The 23,767-nt window shown below is 47.1% G+C and overlaps 1 protein-coding gene across 4 annotated transcripts in view; it reads right to left on the reverse strand.

Moving 5' to 3' along the window:
- si:dkey-172j4.3 (diacylglycerol kinase delta) overlaps positions 1–23,767 on the reverse strand; it is a 70,871-nt gene that overhangs the window by 21,066 nt on the left and 26,038 nt on the right. For 3 of the 4 annotated variants that reach the window (XM_064326303.1, XM_064326302.1, XM_064326304.1), the window contains 7 exons: positions 4,484–4,594; positions 3,971–4,051; positions 2,381–2,485; positions 2,139–2,271; positions 1,578–1,684; positions 733–858; positions 291–393 (listed from right to left, as the gene is read on the reverse strand). In XM_064326303.1, the coding sequence (XP_064182373.1) occupies positions 291–393; positions 733–858; positions 1,578–1,684; positions 2,139–2,271; positions 2,381–2,485; positions 3,971–4,051; positions 4,484–4,594 (766 nt within the window). Of the gene's footprint in view, positions 1–290; positions 394–732; positions 859–1,577; positions 1,685–2,138; positions 2,272–2,380; positions 2,486–3,970; positions 4,052–4,483; positions 4,595–14,099; positions 14,300–23,767 lie in introns of those variants that run through there. The other variant, XM_064326305.1, reaches the window with a different exon arrangement.

Consider the following 23,767-nt stretch of genomic DNA (forward strand, 5'->3'; position numbering starts at 1 on the left):
TTAATTTAGGAACCCTGGTGCTAACAAGGAAAATATAATGGACTCAAGCTCTAAATCCTAAAGAACAAAGACTGAATGATGATAAAAAGCTATATGCTGTATGACAGACGGTATATATAAAATCATATTAGCAATGAAAACACCACATAAACTATCACAAATGCTTGGAAAAAACTAAACTTGAGTACCTGTAAGTACAACCCAAACTTATTCTCCGGTCACTCAAAGATAAAGGTCAGACTGTGGCGACAGAACAGGAGCAAGTAGAGTGTTGCTGTGGTAACGCTCACCATCAGAATCGATGCTGTTGAGAGTCGTGGGAGGGATGATGGACACCCTGCACTGGCCCAGAGGGCAGATCTTTCCCATGTGCTCCTTACAGCTGCTGTGGACCTGCACACACACACACACACACACACATATTTATTATTTTTTCCTCAGTACAATATTTAAAAATAAAACACAAAGTGTATATTGTGACATCACGGTTCCACATCTCTTTCCTGTGACTGATTTCATTGGTTCCTGGAGATGTCTGAGAATGTGATCCATACAGAGGAGACAGCCAGCTATACTTTCACTCTATCGGTGCTCAGCTGTCAAATGGAGGTAAAATGTGCACCACTTTCTCACAGAAATGACAAGTCTTACTGCACCAGCAACACTGCACAAATAAATTATGATAGAACGAGAGAGAGAGAGAGAGAGAGAGAGAGAGAGAGATAAACTCACAATGGCCTTGCACCACAGACATCGCCAGTCCTGCAGTCTCCTCACGCTGCCGCAGTTACGGTCACACACCACACACTTAGCGCTCACGGGGAGGTTCCCCTCCAGCCACTGGTGCGGCATGGAAAACTGCAGAAACACACAAACACACAAACACATAAGATCAAACACACAGACACACACACAAATTACCACCAACCAGGCAGTAAACCACAGGTCATAAACAAGTTTTCTGAACTACCATCAATACTAAACCTTCGCATTCATTATTCACATTCACATTATTTTATTGGAGGCGTGACTCAACTTTGCAGAGGAGATATAAACTATAGAATTCAGTACTGACCTTAAACTACATTTTAAAATTAAATAAAACCAGTTACATAAATATTTTTTTCTTTTTATATATTAAAATATTAACATTTTTTTCTTAAATTTGTCAGAACTACTATCTTTTTACTGGCATAAGGAAGAGTTTAAAGTTTATAATGAAGCTAATGATTCTCTGACCCAGCTGGCTGCCCTGCAGAATCTACACTGGTTTCATTCCAGGCTCATCATTGAAGCCCATCCTGAGGGAGCTGTCCTGACACAGGCCACTGCATAGCCGAAAGCCTGGCTCCCGAAAGAGAGAGACGCACACCCCGCCCCTCCACCCCCTTCCCTTACCGAAGGGAACTCATCAGCCTCCTAAATTGGACCCATGGGGAACCCCGTGCCCCTGGCCTGATTTTTTGAAGGCTGTAAGGTTCCTCAGAGTGCAGCTGCGAAATATAGGCTGAATGAATCTTCAGAGAGGTTTCTATGAACAGCGGCCTGTCCCAGATTCCCATTCCCGGGCCACTCACCCCCTCTTCGTCCTCGATGACGTCGTTGCCGATGGATGCCAGCGTGGTCCACTTGCAGCTGTTGGTGGACCTCACGGCACAGCGCTTGTGTGCCTTGAACTTGCACACTTGGGTATGGACAGACAGGCAGACAGACAGTGACAGGGGATGGCAGGAGAGAGAACAGAATAAGTCCACTCCCTTTTGAAATGTAAAAAATTTTTCTAACCTATCGCATCAACTCAGTGAAGGTGGGTCCAAGGTGAAGGAGGAGACTCCAACACACACTGAGCCACAGCGGAAAGCCTGAACGGCAAGAGGAAGTGTGTCATATCTGTCACACTTATAGGAACCAGCCTCAGGTAATCTGAGCAGTGTCTAAGCTGGCACATCCCTAGCATAGCCTATCCCTGCTATGGCTGGAGCCACTCCCAAGGTGTGGCAACTGTACTCTGGTGCTAGCTCAGGCACGGATACACATGGAGCAGTTGGACAATCTCTCAGAGGTTGTCGGGACGAGGGGGTCGGCGGGGGCAGCGGGGAAGGGGATGGGGGGACGGGGGACGGGGGGGGGGGGGTTACCTTCGCAGGACAGGCCGTGTGAGGTGACCCCGGACAGCGCCTCGCGGCACACGTTGCAGAAGGTGGGCCGGGCGTGGGAGCAGGCGTACCAGTTGTGCATTCCGGAGAAGTGCTCCATGTTGAACAGACTGGCCTGTGTGGACAGAGACAGGGGGTCACGTGGGGCGAACCGTCAGTCACGGGGAGGGGCCGGGGCATGACTGACGACACGGGTCAGAGGTCAGGGGGGTCAGATCTCGCACCTCATAGGTCTCCCACTTTTGGACCGACTTTAGGGCGCTGATCCAGTCCTCCATCTCCTTCCTGCTTTCCGCACATAGCATCAGCTTCCGGAAAGGAGTGATGACCTGAGAGAAAGAAAGAGAGAAAGAAAGGGACAGAGGAGAGAGGAAGAGAGTTAAAGCCTGGCTGTGGTAGAGAGGTCATAAAATATTTACCCATTTTATTTAGCCGCGTTTCCACCAAAATTACCCGGAACTTTCAGTCCCAGGAACTACTTTACCAGGAACTAAAAGGTTCCTTCAGCCAATGGTTGTCTGCGTTTCCACCGGGTTCTAAAGTACCGCGAAGATTAGGCAAATTAGCCCACTGACGTTGTCGTCGGTCCATCTGTCATATGATTTCTTCTGTAACCCCATACTACCACCGAAGTAGCCTACATTATTTTCTAATAACCGGGACAGCCCGGAGGGGTTTATTCCACTTATATACAACGGGTTACCAACAATGACTATATATGGTTACTTTTGTATTTATTGATTTTCATATATCCTCTCAAACACATTTATTAACAGCAGAAAACATGCACATGTTGTAAACAATTAGCTGTTTTATTGCTTTCTCGTCGTCAATTCCATATAGGCTAATCGTAAAATGACAAGAATAGAACGAAAACTCGGACTTGCGTGAAAATGTAAATTAGTAGTGGTACAGCCACCGTTTGCTTTCCTTCGAAGTTACTGCGTGCTAGCCGAGCAGCGAAGTGTGCCCTCCAGATGCGAACCATGCACCATAAATGAGTCCATAGTCTTCCTGGTCTTTTCGTGGAATTGAAAAATGGCAGTAAAATTACGGCAGTCTGAAAAAGCTAAAGGGAAGATTACTAGAATTAACCTGTTATTTTACCCGGATAAAAAGTGCGGAAGGTGATTTCCAGTTTGCTTGTATTGTATCACCAATGTTAATTATGCAGAACTACCGCATACCTCACATAACTGTATCAAACGTTTTGAGTCAATTACAACGGGCTAACAAAGAAAATCCGGAAGAAAATATTCAGCAACCGAATGAATCCGTTTGAATGTTTTGGTAGCCTACGTAATATGCTGTCCCAGCACGAATGCTTAGCATTTTATAAAGCGAATACTAAAGCAAGAAAAGAACAGAAGAGCACACGTTATAATTCCAAGACGTTGATAGGCTATAACCAAAAGTAGGCTACTGCGCCGCATAACATACAAGTTTGATTTGAAGTTATTATGAAAATAAATTGGTTTGCCGCTGCATATTTTCAAACATGGCGGGTAATGGCGGAAAATAAATACAACACAAACGCTACGAGTACTCGACCAATAAGAAATGTTCAGCGCTGCAAGCTCCACCCAAAAGGTTCCTGTACTTTCGGAAAGTACTACCCCCCGAGCAGGAACGTTTTGGGGGGTAAAACAAAGCCCCCAGAACTAAATTTAGACCCTAGTTCCTGCGGTGGAAACGCACTGAGTTCCTCAAAAGGTTCCTAGTTCCGGGGTATAGTTCCTGCGGTGGAAACGCGGCTTTTGACTGTAACATAGACTACAGCTACAATTCTGACGGTTTCTGTGAAAAACTGTTACCGTGAAGCTGTTGTTGATGTTCTTGGTACTAGTCTCTGCCACACTGGCATCTGACAGGTCCACTTCATCAAATATCAAAGACTGCAACGCACACAGAGACAAAGTCAGCCCCACAATTTCACAGCAAAACACAATTTCACAATGAACAGGAAGGGCAAATACACACTAGAATATGTTATGAGAAGCAGAAGAGGAAAGACAAGCCATACTGCAAAATAACAGACGTGAAAAAAAAAGTATATATTTTTATTAATTTAACCCTGAAAACTCCGGGAAAATCTTGGCAGAACACTGACAATTTTAAAAGAGAACAGCTGTTTTCATGAATATTTAGAACATAAGTTTGTGCATACAACTGCAAGTCGTGTGTAGTTAGTAACGTTTCCTTTAAAAATTCTCAGTCATCTTCCAGGACTAATTTTTTCCAGCATCTAAAGAATTAGAGTATTTTAAATATGCATCTGATCTGGGTTTTATAAACAAGCCGATCGGCTGGCAGAACCTGTCCAATACCTTGGAGTCTTTGGCGTAGTACAAGGTCCGGCCACGCAGTTTGAAGTACCTTCTCTTCCACCTTTGGAAGGAGCTGGTCTGTTTGAGAAGCAGGCCCTCTTTCACACTCTTCTGCGAAAGAAAGACAGAGGACAATGAGGCAGGAGGAAGAACCCTCATGCCATGCGTGTGTGTGTGTGTGTGTGTGTGTTTGAGTTTCTGCACCACTTTAAATCATAAAACAAACTCTGGCCCAGACTCATGATACCAGTGAAACCTCCCGTCAGCCCAGAGGAACTGGGGCGACCAGCTCTTTAGAGACAGGGGCCACTGACAGCTTCCTGAAAGGTTAGAAATTTGCCAAGGACTGAGCCGTTTCAGAATTAATCGGTAAATCACTGACACACACACCTAATCACGCTGAGTGGTGCCCTTCCCACTTTTGGCCGCATACGCAAGCACGTCCTGCCTCAGCTGAGGCTCTTCTCCTAAGCAGTCAGTTGGCACCTCAGGATTTCCAATACACTTATCGTGCCAAGACCTCATCTCTTATTCATGACTGGAGCACACTCTGGATACGAGAGGAGGATTATAAGAGCAGAGATAATCTAACCTTTACATCGCTACGCGCCTCCTTCACATGCGTCTTACAGCTCCGTGAGGGGGTGTTCCTGGCGCCTCTTTGGAGAGGGGGGATCTAACTTTGCAAATCCAGAGGAAACACTTGCAAATTCTTCCAAAGCCTGATATCTGCCAACTCTGTCTACTTGCGCGCAGTTTTCTCAGTCCCCGGAAAACCCAAGAACCTGTCTGCTTTGTTTCCTCGTAAAATACTTTGGATGCACCAGGAAATGTTCCCCTATGAGCAGCTGTGGATTACGCGCAAGGTTTTGCAATTTTCCTCAAGCAATTAGGTTTGAGCGATTTGTCTCTTCGGCCCACTGCTTACATCATTTCCTAGTTGGCATTTGTTTTGTCATGTTTGCGTACAGACCCTGGCTGGTTATGCAAATATGTCCTGAAGGTGGATCTGCTGTGCACAGAGGAAGGCATCAATGCATATATTCAAAATACACACAAATGTGAATCAGTGAAAACTGGTCACAGGGTGTGTAAGGCATGACATCAGTAAGCAGGTCCCCACAAGTCAGGTCACTGCTGAGCCAATGAATGACGTCAAAAAAAACAATGTTTAATAGAGTGGCTCAACATAAAAGAACAAGTGTTTGCCAGACTGGTTAAATGACTAAATTAATGCGTCATGCATGTGTGGTGAAACATGAGAGCATGTGTCAGGAGAGCCATTGTACTTAGGGGGTGTGTGTGTGTGTGTGTGGGTGTGTGTGTGTGTGTGACTGTAATCCATGTTGTGTATGGCATGTGAAAGTTGGTGTGTATGTTTGCTCAATGATTGAAAGTGTGCGGAAAATGAGTATGTGTGTGTGTATGTGTGTGTGTGTGTGTGTGTATGTGTGTGTATATGTGTGTGTGTGTGTGTGTGTGTGTGTGTGTGTGTGTGTGGGCACAATAAGATAGTGTCACCACCCAGCTGCAGTCTGGCTCTCCCAGAGAGAAGCAGTCATGTGATTAGCAGCTCTACACCACAACAAGGAGACAGACACTCTGCAGCTCAGGTCTATGAAATGAGAAGAAGTGATGATGTTGGACTGGACAGACAGTTGGACTGACTCCAGACAAGGCAGCTGTTTGAGGGAGCACAGTGTAACAGCCTCCTGTTTAACCCAGCCTGCTGCTTAAAACACATACACACCTTACAGGTGTTCTCCTGCAGGCAGTATTAACAGCAGATGTGTGTGGTCTGGACCCATGGAGCAGGGTAATGCAAGGAGTGTTGCCGCAGGCCAGTACTACCACACACACACACACACATGCACACACGTACGCACACACACCACAGGTACGCACACATGCACACACACACGTACACATACACACACACACGTACGAACATTCACACACACACACACACACAAAAGCAGTGTCACACACCTCAGCCACAGAAAAGCAACTCCCAAGACCCACGTTTCAAAAACCACCCAATCGTACGGCCACAATTTCTCCCTCCTTCCCGGAGGCAGCCAATTAGAAACCGCCATTTCCTCCGGGGGGACCGAAAGGCGGGATCACCGGGTCCCTGTAACGGAATGAGCCGACGTGCTCCTCCACCCCGTTGAACGCACGAGTTAGACGCAGTGACATCAGCAGCGCGCTGACGAGCTCTGAGTCAGAGCTCGCTGAGCCTCACGACCGGCTCCTCCAGGCTGGCGCTCAGTGCGCTGCATTATGCAACAATGCAGCACACAACTTTCAGCGGGTTTTCAGAGGCGTACGTGCTCACTGTGCCATCTCCACTCTCACCGTCCTTTTGCAAAGACACTCAGCAGACCCACGGGTCATCATAGGTGGTTTACTGCCTTGAGCAAGCACGCAGCTTACTTTAGTCACTGCACACGCAGGTCTGAACTCAAACAGCATTTGTCCTTTACTTTGACTTACAATATTTTTTTTTTCTACACAAACCGGCTTTGGCAATTTCAGCAATCGCCAAAAGGACATCGCCAACATAAAACTTACAAGGAGAAGCCTTTAAAAAAACCTTACAAAGAAAAGGTTTTTGTTAAAGCGGAATGTAAGGACGAGTGTTGACGGAGCCCGGGCCAGGGTCTGTATGAATGGCAGGTAGCCGTGTGGGCCCAGCTGAGCAGCAGACGGAGCAGCAGCAGGTGCTGCCGCGAGCGATCGGTCTGCAGGTGTTTCTCCTCGCTCTGAAAGAGGAGGACAGGAACGCCGAGCTGCTCGGCAGCCCGATGGCGTCCTTTGTCAGCAGTCGCTCTCTGACGGCTGAGCGCACGCCCCTCCCCTCACAGACGGCCACTGCGGTATGAAGTGATGGCTCTGTTCTTCAACTGGAGCAGCTCTGAAATCCGGCAATGTCTGTGCGTGTGCGTGTGCGTGTGCGTGTGCGTGTGTGTGTGTATGTGTGCTTGTGTGTGTATCTCTGTTGATATGTGTGCAAGTATGTACTGTGTATGTTCGTACATGACTGTGTGTTTGTACGTGTGTGTGTGGGTCTGTTCATACAAGTGAGTGTGTGTATGTTCGTACATGTATGCGTGTGTGTGTGTGTGCATGTGTATGTGTATGTCTGTTCATGCGTTTCTTCATGTTCATACGCTTGTGTGTGTGTGTGTGTGTATCTGTGCATGCAAGTATGTGAGTGTGAGTGTGTGTGTGTGCGTGTGCGTGTACATGCATGTGAAGCGTGTGTGACTACAGAACTGACTACACCGACTCCTTTCTCCTCCTCCTCCTCCTGCAGCTTTTGTGAGCATCGGCTGAGCCCACAGCTCCTCATCCTCCCCAGGTGGGAGTGAGGAAGAGCGGGAGAAAAGAGACGGCAGAGGCTGCTGCCCCTGAACAGGATGTGAGTCAGAGAGTTTGTGAAGGAGAGAAAGAGTGGGAGGAGGAGGAGGGAGATAAAGGGAGAGAAAGCAAGACGGCAAGAGTCGGAAGGGGGAGGGGGTGGAGAGGAGACCGAGAGGGAAAAGGAAGAAAGGGAGAGAAAGAGAACGTAAAAGAGACGCTGTGGTATAAAGGGACAGAGTGACAGAACTCAGCGAGCTCCAGAAGCAACAGAACGGTGACCAGCGAAGTCTCGGTGGACACGATGCCAGACTTGACACCATTAAAGAGAGAACAGCCAAGCTGTTCAAAGCATCCACCCGCACCAGCGATCTGAACCAAATATAAGCAGCCCTGATTTCATCACTGCAGCAACTGCTAGAGTGTGACATGCCAGCCTCGGGTACAAAGAGCCTTCAACAGTGTCAGTGGCCATCTGTCTCTTTCCAACAGGCTCCCTTGTTGTCCAAACAGACCATGCAGCCATTGTCTTCTGTTGTGACGGGAACCCGCGAAGTTCTGAAACGCTTTATGGCAGATTGCGTTAGATTCCGTGGTGACATCCGTCTCCCATCCAACGATCATCATCATCATCAGCATCTCCAGGAACGAGGCGCCGAAGGCAGAGATGGTTATCACGGAGCACCCGTGCTCTCCCAGGTTCTGCGGGTCAACGATTTGCCAGCTACAATCTGACGGCCAATCAGATGAAGACTGAGAAACAGCTGCCCCTGGGGTACGGTGGAATCTTCCTGGGTTCTTGCACGTTCGGTTCTGCGTTGTCATGTGATTGGGCATGAGACAACATTACTGGACACATATTTGCTCTCTGGCTCACTCTCTCTCTCTCTCTCTCTCTCTCTCTCACACACACACACACACACACACACACACACATACATATACACAAGTTACATTTTTATGTTCATTATTCACCAACACATTCTTTAATTTGAGGCATAACTTAATCTTCAGGAAAGTCAGCAATACGCATAAATCTGTGAAACTCCAAACCTCAGGAAAGTGTTTGGTTGGTCATATTGCAAAAGTTGAACAATAAAGGCTTTGTCCAATCAATCACGCTCCCACATACAGACTCATACGCTGGCAGAGTCAGCCCACTGCATGCAGGGAAAATCTAATGATGGGGGAAGAGACGCATCTTTCTCCCTGCCTCTGACTCAGCATCTCAGGGGAGGGGTGAGAGCCACTGCGGAAAAGCTCTGAAACTCACACACACTCCTCACATACACACACATAAACACACATACACACATGCATACACACACACTTCTCACACATACACACATACACACACACTCCTCACATACATACACACACGCACACACACATACACACTCCTCACATACACACAAACACACACACTCCTCACATACACACATATGAACACACACACACTCCTCACATACACACACACAAACACACACACACTCCTCACACACACATGCACATGCACACACACACACACACACACACACACACATACTCCTCACACACACACACACACACACACGCTGGCACACATGGACATACACGCAAGAACGCACACTGCATAAACATGCACGCACTGCACACACACACACGCACACTCTCCTATAGCACCCTGACGAAGTCATCAAAACACACTTAAAAAACACACTTCAAACAGAATGGCAGCGGTTCATTTGTAACCCCCGTACTGCGTTTGAGCCGCATGAATTTCGTCAGACTTATCGTGTTTGATCGCCAAACACATCTACACCAAAGGAATCCCCACCGATCCCCCAGTCCCTGCAAAACCGCATATTTTCGACTCTGCACCGCTAAATACACTCGGAAATACACATTTGGAAATGCATGCATCGGATCTCACAGCTTCCACGCAGCTCCCCGTGAGAGTGCTCTGCGGTTTTCTGTTCATAAACAGCTGCTATGCCCACCAGGTCGAGAAGTTCCCACCGCAATCCCCGCGAGTGCCGCTGCTTCTCATATGAAATGTAGCGATCGTTAATAGAGTTTCAAAACACCATCAGGCAAGTTTTATTTCGCCTTCAAAAGTCTGATATTCCCCGTTCACTTTAATGGGAGCTCCAATGTTTTGCGCTCAACACGCGCAGTACAGGCTTAGGTTATTTACTTAGGTTAGCTGAAGGTGTGCTTTCCTGTCTAGTTAAATATGCACGTTTACGATTTCACCAGGCTTATAGTGAAGACTATAAGCCTGGGACATAAGGCAATCTGACCAATAGTAATCTGACCAATTGTAGTCAGCCGACCAATAGTAATGAGTCCTACGGAGCCCGCACACAGACTCCATCTTCTGAAGATGATTATGTACCATAATAAAGTGAAATTATTTCACAGGCCGCCGCTGGCTTCAACCGCATTGAGATGTGCAGAAAACAGGCGGACATCCAAGCCCATGAATGCCTTCACAGGAAGCATACCTACAGCCTCCTCTCAACCGCAATGGCACAGAGGAAAAAAAATGGGCCAATAAAGGCAAAAATGCCCCTGGCTGGTGATAAGTCTGATTCCCAGGCTCCTTCTGCACACTCAATCAGACCCACACCGCACACGCACACACACACACACACACACAGACACAGACACAGACGCCCACACACACACACACACACACTCAGGGATGGACAACACCACCGCCAGGGGGTTAATGTCTTGTGCTAGCGTGCCATCAGAGTGACGTTATGATCCCTGAGAGTCAGACCTGGATGACCGGGAACCCCTGCCGCGCGGTACGATACGCAGCAGCCGTTAGCACGTAGCCCCGCTGAACAGCGCCTGGAGGGCAAACAGTCATGCCAGCCGAGCACAGAGGAGACAAAGGCAGCGACTGTGTACAGGCGGGAGCGACGCAGGGTTTATGGGCGCAGTGAAATCGTATCTCGCCGACTGCGTCGCACCCACAGGCCAGCGACACAGAAGGTAGGGACGTATCTTACTGGTGTGTAGGTTTAAGATTCGGAGTTGGGGGGGGGGGGGGGGTGTGGGAGGTGAGGGCCCAAGCCTATAGCTTTCTTGTATATTTTTTGAAGGCCCAAGCCTATAGCTTTCTTGTATATTTTTTGAAGGCCCAAGCCTATAGCTTTCTTGTATATTTTTTTCCATGTCTCCTGACTGGAAATCTATTGACGGCTTTACCCTGAGGTCCTCCTAAGTGGGTCTATTTGACTCCTAGATACTTCGGTTCGTTCTTTTATTGTTATTCTTTCACCTGCACTTCCTGTACAATCCACCGTCCTTAATAAGACACGTTATCTTTGGGGACAGGGTGTACTTGAACGGCGCGATCCCAAAGCACCATTCTGAGTCTTTACACGATGACACCGGTGCCGACTTGAGTCCTGCATTCATTTAGTGATAATGATTCACGTGCAATCGTTTCTCTTTCCATGGGTCACTGCTGAAATGGACAGGTGTTAATTATGGCGGATGAAATGCTACGTTATTATCATATCAGGGCAGTATTTTCTCCTCGGTCTAACACCTGTTCTCAGAACCGCAGCCCACATTAAACCCTGCTTTGTTCGCCACCTAACCAAACAGAGTAAGTCCCTTTGTTGTTGAAGCTGGTCTTGTGATTCATTCGAGTTTCAAACTTATTCACTCACATGAGCAAGGCGTAAGTGTTCTGTCCAGATTAGATAAAGGCTGCACCATTAAAGAAATAAACATGAAGCGATCTTCACTTGCTGTGATGTGCTTTTGTTAGTTCTCCCGGTCCAGTCCATTTTGGACTTTGTGTTGGTCCAAATCACATACTACCTTCCAAAGAATTATAAAGGGAGACAGATGTATAATAAAATGATTCTGCTGTTTTGCAGGAAAAAGCAGGCATGCTGACATGCTGACAGCACTTTATCAAACCACCATACGAGAATCAACACACACACACACACACACACACAGGTCCCTGTCCAGTCCCACACACAGTACGTAACCCTAGGCAACTGATAAAAGGTTCAGACTCAAATATCTCTCTAAATAGCCATGTGCATGTACAGCAGGTAGGCTTTGCGCATGGGGATACACACTGAACAAAAGGGCATAAACCACCCTCTCAGCAAGAAGATAAACTCCAATTGCATTCATACAGAACAAACCATCAAACAAAAATAAAAGGCAGACATTTCTCCGTGTCCACCAAATAGCAGGGAATTCTTCACTTCACCGTTTAAAAAAGAAAAGCCATTTTATCTAAGAGTAATGGAGAGACCGGTTTAAACTCATAACAGAAATAACAGAAAGCAGTTTATCTGTAGACCAAACAGTAAGCAAGTGGCAGAACAGTGGTAAAAATAGCAGCGCTACGGTGAATTAGAAAGCGACGCACTGATTGACTGACTGATTGGACAACTGATTAAACATTATTGTAAGTTTCCCCGGTATCTTAAACGTGGCCTAATTACACTGTTTACAGCACACTGGATAAGTGGAGGAATCCAGCCAGCCCTCTGTTGCGGTCGAGCGAGCCCAAACTCTCTTTGTTGCAGCCGGTCTGTTTCACACCATCGACGGCCACTCGAGCTTCAGCGCTCTCCCCGCCGCCCGCTCGTCCCAATTAACCAATAAAACCATTTAACTGGGCAATTAAGGGCCCCAGATAAAGCAGGCAGGGGAGTGCCCGTGACCGTACAGACAGACGCAGGGCTGCCGGATTTATACCTCATTAAATCATAGAGACCTGTTTACAGCGGCTGTGGTGTGCGAAGGGTTACTGGAGGTCAACTGCAATTACTCTAACGATCCGACTCTCACCCGGGCCTCGGCCTTCGGTGCGGTGAAAGCAGGACGAAAATAGATGCGCCGGTCAAATGTTTAGGCTCCCCACTTGTTTCCTGGACACCATGTTCCCTTTATTTATTTTTTTGAATAAAAACCAGTCTTCTAGGACATCTTTTTACACGGATGCCGCCATTAAATTTATCCACCCAAGAGGAAACGTCCTCGATGACATATTACATCAGCGATCCACACTCCTGGTTCAGCTGAGCCGCAGGGTCTTTGCGGGGTTTTGTTTTCGCCTTAATATCAGCAAGCAATTCAGACCCGGGAAACCAGGGCGGGTGAGTTAACCGTGTAATCGACTGCCTCCGTTTGATCGATGAAGTGCCGAGCGCCAACAGGAAACCAGCAGACCCTGCGGGCCTTCAGGGCTAGAAATTAAGATCGCCGCATTAGACTGTGAGGAATTCCAGGCAGAGCCATACCTGTCGTCGGTGCTCTATAAATCATTCAAGCGAACATCGGAGCGGGAATGCCAACTGCTGCCGCCCGTACGGCCCGGCGTTTGCCCGTCGCCCCTCCTGTAACCCTGTCCATGCCGCCCGCGGGGAAGTCGCGCCCGGCCTGACTGGCAGACGGAGAGAGTGTGGAGGGCGGAGGCGACGGTCAGATCAATGGGGCGAACCGCCAGATCAATACAACAATTAAGTGCCAAACAACAAGCCAAACGTGCCCCCCCCAACCTCCCCACATCCCCTGCTCCCCCCCACCCTCCCTCCGTCCCGCTCTGGCCCTTTCCAGGGAAGAGGTGCGAGGACTGTAACCCGCGAACAGGATTTTTACATTTTTATTTATTTTTATTTAACCATTATTTAACCAGGAAAAAAACCCCATTGAGATTGAAATCTCTTTTGCAAGGGGGACCTGCCACTCTTATTAGCATGGCTAAAATTACATCCGAGCCAATTAAAACTTCATTATTAGGAGGAGCTTTCACAGCCGGTCCCCTGCTAGTGGTGTAGGAAAGTCCCAAATCACTTCCCACCTGTCACACTAGTAGCAGGAGTAGAGAAAACAGGCTACGCAACATCGTTGAGGGAAAAAAATTCCAATTTAACGTTGAGTGGCTCCCAGTTCCTGTGTATGTACACTACAGAGGTCGGTACAAGAGCAGCTACGCTTACAGCTTTTGACTGCAGCGGCTTAATGTTATGACTGCAGTGGAAAACAACAGCTGAAACACGGCCAAGTGGTTTTACAAATACAATTTTACAAGCACAACGTACCAATGTGTATGTACACAGAATTTACGCCCCATACGCCAGTGTAGTTATACCGTGGGAATCAGTGAAAGTGAAAGAGAGAGAAAGCTAGAGCTCGGCAGGGAAGTGAAACAGACAGATCCCTCAGTTGAGCAGGAGAGAGCTCAGCAGAGGTATGACAGACGGACAGGTAGACGAGACTGAACCTGGGTGCCGTTGCTGTATATCTCCAGGGTGCCCCCTCTGCTGGTGCCCTCTGAGTATCCCGACTCGGACAGCACCAGGTCCCCCGACCCATCTCCGTCGGACCCCCCCCATACGCTCCGGAGGTCCCTCAGGGACAGGAGAGGGGCCAGGCAGCACCCGCTGGTGGGGCACAGACTCGGCATGACCCTGCTTCAGACTGGAGAAGGACTTCCTCATTCGCTGCCGTCAACCGCCAGATCCCCGTCCGACAAGGGTGAGGCGAGACACGCCCCCTCCCCCCTCCTTCCTCGACACCAGTCCTCCAATCAGAGGGCTCCTCCTCTCCTCTCACTCCCGTTCAATATAGCGCACTTCCCCTTTCCCCAGGTGTGCTCAGGTGAGCCCTGGCGAATCACTGCGAGGGAGGGGTTCGAGGCTAAAAATAGAGCGAGATAACCAGTCTGACCGCATGCACAGGAGCAGGAAACAAAGCCGCACGGAAGTGGGTGCGACTCCAATCAGATTGGTCTCCACCAGGGGCACACCCACAGCCATATTTACATCACCATCATTACAGGGCCAATTCCGAGTCAACATCATCTCCAGTATTGCAGGGGAGAAGAAGGTCAGGTAATATTGACTTCAATTTTCTCATCGTACACGGGGGCCGGTTACGGATGCGGCTGGAATGCGCCGCTGCGCCTAGCAACAACATATCGTGTTTGCACAGGCAGCCACTTCTCAAAGAGGGAAATGATAAACGATAGAAGTGCTCAGTGAGTTATCTGCCAAAAAATGTGCAATAAGCCACTTCAGATATGGAATATGCACAACGCAAAAACTGTGTGGTTTTACTCCAGGCCTCAGAGGGGGACAAATCGGTCATTTTTCAAAAAATCAGGACCCAGTTCAGCACGATACATGGGCATAAAGTCCTAGACCTAAAGTACCTAGACCTGTGCCTGTGCCTCTGAATCCAGTTTCCATAAAACTGAGCTCTTTAAAATCCTGCCCACCTGAAAACCACTTCCCAAACAGAATGTATAGCTTGGAGGAAAAAGAGAACTCTATAATTTGTATTATGGGTCAAGCACTGACATACCTGTATGTTCACTTACATTTAGTGCTTTGGTGATGTAGAATTTACACTTGCTGGTATGGGAATGTCATTAGCCAGGTCTTGCTCTGTTGCCCACGTATCTCAGGTATATGTACTCTGCTCTCTTTCGTTGTAAAGAGGTCTTGGGAAGAGCATCTGCTTAATGAATGTATCATAATGTAATAATTCTGAGAGCCGCAAAGACAAGTCTATGCAGCCAGGGAACCAGTTTGTTCCAGCTCAGGACATGAAATGAACTCAGGCATTTCACTACACGCGGAGCAGGGAACAGAGTGGACTCTCACCGTCTGTCAGACAAACACCACCCTCCATGTTTAAACTGAGGTGCCGACTCACTGTGTTTGAAAAGATCCCATGCCACTTATTGCAAAGGCCTAGGGGGTAGTGGCCTCAGTGTCCTGGTCAAAAACTGTCATGGCCACATATTTATCCTACTCATATTTGCTCCCTAGGTCGTCACTGCAAAAGAGAATTAAGTTCTCAGTTAACCTACCTGGTTAAAACCAGTTAAAATAAAACACAAAGTAAGCACACTAGCAGCTGAAGGAGACTCCAGGCAGGACAGGAAGGGGATTCCAACACCGACCCCGAAAAACCGAGACGTGATTTTCAGATTTCGAGGGGGAATTTTCACCGTCTCCGAACAGGTGAGAATCCGAAACTGGATCATGCCACTGCACCGTTTCTCCCGTTGCCACCTTGATTTCCACATTGTCTCCACGGCAATGTGAACAGCCAATCAGCTCCGCTCTGACTCAGGACTCCAGATGGAGATAGTCGCTCGCTGTTCTGCTAGCGATCAAAAGTGCAGTTTCACGATTTAACACCAGAGGGGTGCGTCAGTGCAAAAAAGAGGACCATCGGCGCTTAACGCCGCCTTATTCTCCAAATGCATCGCAGATTCCTGCAGTCTTCTCCACCCCCCCCCCAAAGACCAACGCATTACTAGCTATCAACTTAAAATAAGATTTCAATTTTCATTCGGTTGTCTTGGTAGAAAATATTGAACAGTATGCTTTTTGTCCACAACGCTCAATTGCATACTTGTGAGGGCACCAGTACAGACATCTGATGGCTTCAGCTTCGATGACTCAAACAAGCTGGTGCATGAAGTCTGTGTGAATTTCCAATTACAGTTGAGGGAAAGGGTTCATCTGTGATTTTTTTTTTCAAATACATAAATTACATGTAATAATAAGACCTCAAGCTAAATGAGACAGATGCACTTATGCAAATTGCTTTAGCTAAGAGCTTCTGAAAAATGCTTAAATTGTACATTTTACACAGACGTAGGGCTAGTAGGCTTGAACGAATTAGCTCTGTGTCCGTGCCTTTATATTTCCCTGCAGTTCCCTTGGTCCCCACTAGATGGGAGTACTCACAACAAGGCAGCAGAGCAAGTGACTGGTGCAGTCATTTGTATCTGTCTTTCCCATTAAGCTGACCCTCCTCTCTATGGCTCAAAGTCACTTTGGGCACACACACACGCACATGCACACACACACACGCAAGCATGCATGTATGCACACACACACACCCACACACGGAACTTAGATCTATTACTTGCCACTTGCTCTAATATCAGTAGAATGCATATTTTGCCATGACAACCTTGCAGGTTGCTCTAGATAACAGCATCAAGTTCGATCAATCAATCACTAAATCCGTGAGTGATTCAGAGGGAATAAATAAATGTTTGTTACTGATGACGTACCAGAATGTGTATAACAGGACTAAGACTCTTTCACCCTCACAAACACCCACCCACACCCACCACACACACACACACACACACACACACACGTGTGTGTGGAGACGCACAGAGAGTGTTCCTGGAGAACCGCTAACGCTGTGCTGAGGGCCGCCACAAGACAGTGACACGAAATGTTGCCATGGGAACAGGCAAATTTCCACAGTGGCCCCTTGGCTGGGCACTGGGGCTGAAAAAAGAAGAAAGAAAAGGAGCTGAAAGCAAAACACACACCCACACACACACACACACACACGCACACACCGCATACACACACACACGCGCGCGCGCGCACACACCGCATACACACACACACACACGTGGGCGCGCACACTCACATACAAACTCACGCACACATGCGCACGGTGTGTCGCGTTCATTCACAGCAGACGCACAAACGCGCGCAAACCCGACCGCCAGGCGGCTTTCTGTGGGATGTTTCCTAATCCGGCCCCCTCTCCGTAGCCCGGCTCAGCCAGCCAGCCGGAGCTTCGCTGCTGCATTGATTATCTGAGCTCCGTGCGGCGCGGCGCGGGAGCCAGACCCGCCGTACGGAACAGTCAATCTACTTGAGTGGAAAAACACTCCGCGGTTTCCAGATCCTGACATTGCACTTGTCACAAATGATACATCTCAGGGGGGGAGCCTGCCAGGTCTCCTGAACGTGTCAGCCATCACTGGACATTAGGCTGATGCTTACGTACCAGCCAAGAAAGTCCAGCCCGAGCCGTCTCCCTTCCTGCCAGAGTCCTTTTCAGCCTTTTGGCACAGTTTTTTCACCGCAAGCCGCCCCCCCTCGCTCAAACACAGCCATGCACACACACAAATGTGCGCACGCACATGCACACAGATACACACGCCACAAACCCCAAATTTAGAAATTTGTACTTTGCAAAAATATTTCTATATTCACTCTATGTTGTGAATCCTGTGGGCGGACTTTCACACCTAAGCGAAACCACATCCTTTCCTAAATAGCGCTCGGCTTTATTAATAGCAAGATAAAGCAGAAATGAAAACGAGATACGGACAGGCAGCTTTGACTGTAGATTAATAACAAGATTAGCCCTGTCAGCCCAGGCTAACGAGCACGCGTGTTCTAATCTGTTCAGTCAGAGGGGAATACAGAGTGCCAAGAGGCATCAGACTCCAAATCACCCTTCAGGAAATGTGTGTGTGTGCTCATATAGACTGTCTTTCACTAGCTGGATGTATTCCTTTAAAGCCGTATGCATCATGGAGCCCTAATCCGGTTCAGTACTACCCCTGATTGCTTCCACCATACGGTGCAAATCTGCCTCTTATACCATAATCCTCTCCAAAAACAAACAAGCTCGCTCCAGCAGAGGGGGGTGGGGAGAAGGAACAAGGGAGAGAAAGAGAAAGAGAGAGAGAGAAAGATAGAGAGAGGGAAAGAGAAAGAGAGAGAAAGAGAAAGAAAGAGATAAGAGATAAGGAATATATCAAGAGGGGGAAAGCGAAACAGACAAACAGGAAAGAGAAAAGATAAACTAAATTATGTTCAGCGTGCCAATACTGTCGAACAAGGTCACTTTACGATTGGGTGTGGCAGCCATAGCTGTCATTCTGTCTAGAAACAAGAAATAAGTATGACCTTTGGCACTCAGTATACCAATGAGTGCTAACCTGTGAGTGTCCTAGAAACACAGTTAGCACACTACTGTAAGACTCCTGTGAAAAGTGTATACAGCAGCACCCGTGATTTTACAGCAGAGATTTTTTAAAAAGCTCAAGTTACTGCGTAATAAGAGGCACCTTTAGGAATGTAAGATGTTCTTCTGATTTCTTGATAAATTCAAGCTTGTCTAGACTCATTTATCACTGTCGAGAGCAAAAAACCTCTACGCTGATAGGCATGGCTTGTTAGAACGAGTAAAAGGGCAGTGCAGTCCTGCGTTGGTACATCCCTGCTGCAGCCCTGCGTGTGTGTGCACGTTTAAAAAAATATGTTACAGCACTGAACACAGTTTCTGCCAATTTGCCGAACCAAACACCAGTGATTAATGAAAGTAAAGTTTACCTCCCATGGGCTGGTACTGCATCTATGCCAAATAATCACGTCTGTTTGAAAACCCTCATTATTGTGTACAGTCTATTCGAAGGGCAGCAACTGTTTGAAGTAATATGACGTACCGTCTGACAGATGAGTGACCTGTTTGAGCAGACGGAAGCCAGAATGAGGTCCTATTCAGTCTCTCGGCTCTCTGAGTGAGATAGTTTCATATTTAGGTCTACAACCCCCCCGCCCCCCCCCCACCCCCACCCCCAGCTGCTTTGAAGCTGCCCAAAGCCGGCCCCCCTGCTGACCTGGTGCCCTTTTACAGTCTGGCCTGCGTGTCCCATGACCATCTTTCATGTGCAGGAGTGTGGAACACGCGCAGAGGGCACGCTGTCTGCGGGAACTCAGACACGCAGGTGCGCAGAAAAGCAGAGCGGCGCAGATCCCATGCTAATGCAGCGTCTCCGCGGACAAGCGCACGTTTAGGATCAGCTTTTCCCTGACCTTATTACCACTGTTATTATTGCTATTCCTATTATCATCATCACAGTGTAACGGACACAGTCTGATAGCAGCGCAAGCACTTCACTATGGAACACTAACGAGGAGTAACAGCTCAAGCCCTGAGACAAACAGAGTTCTGCGAAGCCTGACTCTGACTGCAGCCTTCTGCTCTTTCTGCGAAGCCTGATTCACACTGAGGCAGTGAGCCCTTTCATACAGTTAAACACCTGAGGCCTCTGACTGGCCAGGTCAGCAAAAGAAACACCAGGATCCCAGGCCTGGGCCAGTAGCCACAGGTTCCAGCTTGGGTTATGTCACAAGCCGGCTCGGGCCAGGAATGTTTTCGTGGGAGGACGTGACCTACCCCATCCCACCTGGTGGGGGGGTGAGGGGGGGGGGGGCATTAAGTCTAGTTTGCTCAGGTTACTGTTGCTTTAGTTCCGCCAAACGACGCGCCCACTCCCAGCAGGCTCTCAGCTTGTTTTCAGGCGGAGGTTGGTCTCTTCTCTGACCAGGGCTAACCGTCCTGTTACACTCTGTGGCTCGCAGGTTTTTAAACAATCACTGGCTCGCAGCTGAGCGATCCAGAGGAGCACACACATTTCAGCTCAGTGCACTCAGCGCACTTAGTAGTATATATGTGTGTGGGTGGTACGCTGGAGACTCAACTACCAATTCTTTATTTATTAATTTTTTTTTATTTTAAAGAGAGTGGGTTGGCTGTTCTCCTTTTGTATGTTTGTTTTTTTCTTCACCTTCTTCAGGCAGAGAGAGTTAGAGGTGGGACCACAGTACAGAACGCAGCATGGAAGGGAATTCAACTTCAGACTGGATGGGGGATTCTTATGCGACAGGAGAGTTGTCCTACAGGCTGCGTCACAGTCTTGCTATATTAGCACTTCTTAACTGGGAATAAAAAAGGCCACAAACCAAATAAAATTTTTTTTAAAATCTATCAATAAGAATAAGACACTGGAAATGGCAATGGTCAAAAAATGGATATTTATGGGTGGCAGATGGAGTTCTGACAGAATATCACAGTTCTTCATACAGCTACATTCAAGGCCAAGCCTGACTGAGTGACTGCAGAACGCGACTCCTGTGAATTCTCTCACTCCAGAAGGACTGCTAGTGATATGCTGTAGAAGGTGTTCGGTCGTCCACAGCTGCGCAAAGCCACCACTGCTGAGGAAAACACTGTCGTAACCGAAGCTTTGAAAATCCCTCACCATCCAGCTCATATTTTAACATCGCTTGGCTTAGCAAACTGCGGCGGCTATGGGCGTTCTGTGCTGTTATGCAGCACTAGGAACTCCAATTACAAAATACAAATAGAATACAATAGAACGGAATTAAACTGAGTTAAATTCAGTTAGTGGTACTAACAATAATAAGCATCATGCATGCTGCACTGTTGTTCAAAGGTGGTCGTAAAAACTAAGCGCAGAGAAAACAGATGAGTGAGAACATAAGCAAAAACAGAGGGGGGTGCAAATAATGCAAGTTAAAATATCAGCAATAACACAAAACACAAAACATTTTTTACAAAGATGTGTTTTAGTACTGACGCCTCCCACTTAGTAAAACGTAATGCTTTTTTTTTTGTACTTTCCAAGCATGCTCTGTGTGTTCTGCTTTTTGTAGCTGGCTGACGGTAACTGGGTGCACAAAAAGGTAGAAGCCCGTTACTTTTTCTTCCCCTTTCTCTTTTTGAACCACCTCCCTCCCCTGCGTGTGAAGGCAGTGGCTACGGTCATGAAAAGCCACAGCTTCCTGCCTGCGCCTGAGAGACCTGCCAAATAAGCTATTGCCGGCCAAGGCCAGTTGCATAGTGACATCACAGACAGCGGCCGGTTTACCAAACCTCTTCCTGCTTCCAACCGACACTAGTAATTTCAAAATGTTGCCTGGCAACCTCTATAATAAGGCGTTCTCTTATCTGCACTTTTATCTGACATAAATCCTTATCACTAGCGTGTCCCGTTGATATAAAATGGGTCGGAACGGTGCGGTAGAGCAAAACCTAAATGTTTGACCTATTTAAAAGATTTACTGATAAAAGAATTACAGGGAAGAAGTGTGGCTTTTGCTAATGACCGAGAGAGCAGATAGTCAAACGTGCCAATGCTTCAGACTATAAAACTAATTTATGTCAAAACTAAGATCATAGCACTTGTTTCTCATCTTGCCTGTGCTTCGTGTATGTATGTATGAACATGTATACGTGTGTGTACGTAAATCTGTTTGTGCACATGAATACATATGTCCATGTGCGCATGCACATACATGCGTACATTAATTGGTGTATGTGTGTATCTGTTTATATACATGAATATGTGTGTGTGCGTGTGAGAGGTCCAGAACCCCATCTTTGATCGATACAATGATAAATCACTTAAACAGCCTGTGGAATATATCATTACAGCACAGCTCTCTCTGTCTCTTTAACACAGCCATAGAGGTCTCCTCTACAAACTGGCCCAAGGTCACATTAGCAGGACAAGCTTAAACCTGAATCAATTACTCCCAGCATTAAACTGGAATGCTCGGACAAAGCACTTCCAGACACAATGGACACAACCTAGGGTTGTACATATCGGATATCTGTGTGAATTATTCAAATACAACATCTATACTATAGTGTCACAGGGTGCATATACTGGTGTTACAATACCATATATAGCTATATGTGGTAGTGGAAATTATACAGTGGTCAGCCAGTAGGCATATAATATCAGTGTACATGTTTATCCTCACAACACTTTAATCTAAACAGAATCTAATTCAGAGCTAATTCTAAAGTTTCAGTTCAGTCCCTCAAGCCATCTATTCACATACATATATTGTATGAATTTATACATATAACCTGAGCAAAGTGTTTATGGGATTTTCTTCCAACAGTTCATTGTGAGCTGCTGTCATGTTCCTCCTGCGGTATTCCAGACACCAATAGGTCATGTGACAAGGCATGTGATCCGATGCCTGGCCACATGTGGTGGCCTTTTAAGTGGCTTTGCACTGGTGTTTCCGTTTTTCTCCCCATTACCCAATACTTAAAAAAATAAAATAAACCAATGCTTTTAACAAAGAATCCATTAAAGTATGGAAGAAAGGTCTCAGAAATAATTTTCTTAACCTGAGGCTAGCCAAAACAGATCAATTAAAGTCTATAACGGTGAGGCCTGGGGTTGACAATTAAAAAGGACAGAGAATGGCAGGCAGCAGCCGACAGGAAATGAGCCCGCATGCCAAACAGCTGAGATCCACAGATCGGTCCTTTTCTCTTGGTGAGCTAGCAGCACCACATTCTAGCTCAAAGCAAGAGGCAGCCCATCAATTACTATGGTTACAACTAGTGAAGGGAGGGCGATATCTCATGCACCCAACGATGTGTGGACCTACAATTAACTTACATTCATGAAGCTTGATTCTGCCTTCACTATTAACAACTCTTACTGACAGTCTCTTGTACAATAGACCACTGTTGAAATAGGAAAGTACTCAACTTTCCATTTCTAGACCCTGTTACACAAGTGTCTTGACAAAGACAGACACAGAAAACACTGGTACTGGAAATTACTTATACAACTGTTAAGGCTGTAGCAAGACGAGCTAACACAGCAGATTTGTTTCACAATCCCCAGAAGCCAAACCACAGTGACAGTTCAATACGGAATCTGATCAGCATTTTTCTTATATCCTGCTAAGCTACAGAAGCAGTCAGATAACTGTTAGAGTGTTCTAATAAAGGTAGCACACTACACATTAAACAAGAAGATAAGCATCAATCTAACAGCATTTTGTCTCTTCTCTAGAGCTCTTTTCTTTTAATTTGGTGGCTGAGAGCTATTTATTACTTAAAATGAAACTTGCAACTTAACCGAAACAGAAAGAAAGTACTGAAATAGATGCTGACTCAAAATACTGCTGACTGATACATGGTCTTTGTTTAATGACCGCTACAGCAAGACGAGCATTAGTCAAATGATAATCTAACCCTTAAAACCCCAGTAAAATGACTGCAGATTACCAATAATTTTTAACACCTTATGATCACAAAAATATGTTACGTTACTTCCAGCTGGAGAGGTTTTTCCACATTTTTCTGGCATCAGGACAGTTAAAAGTATTTCCGAGGCGTATTAGACCCAGGTCTGAATGAGGGCACACTGTGTGGTGTAGCTACCTCAGCAGATGCCAGCAGGCCTTTGATGTGGAGGTGGAAACAGCCCCCCCCCCCCAGCCCCTCCCATGGGCCCCTCCCTGTGTAGGTGACCCTGACTCAGGCCTCCAG

Source organism: Anguilla rostrata, chromosome 3 (genome assembly GCF_018555375.3).
Source record: "Anguilla rostrata isolate EN2019 chromosome 3, ASM1855537v3, whole genome shotgun sequence".
Lineage (NCBI taxonomy): Eukaryota > Metazoa > Chordata > Actinopteri > Anguilliformes > Anguillidae > Anguilla > Anguilla rostrata.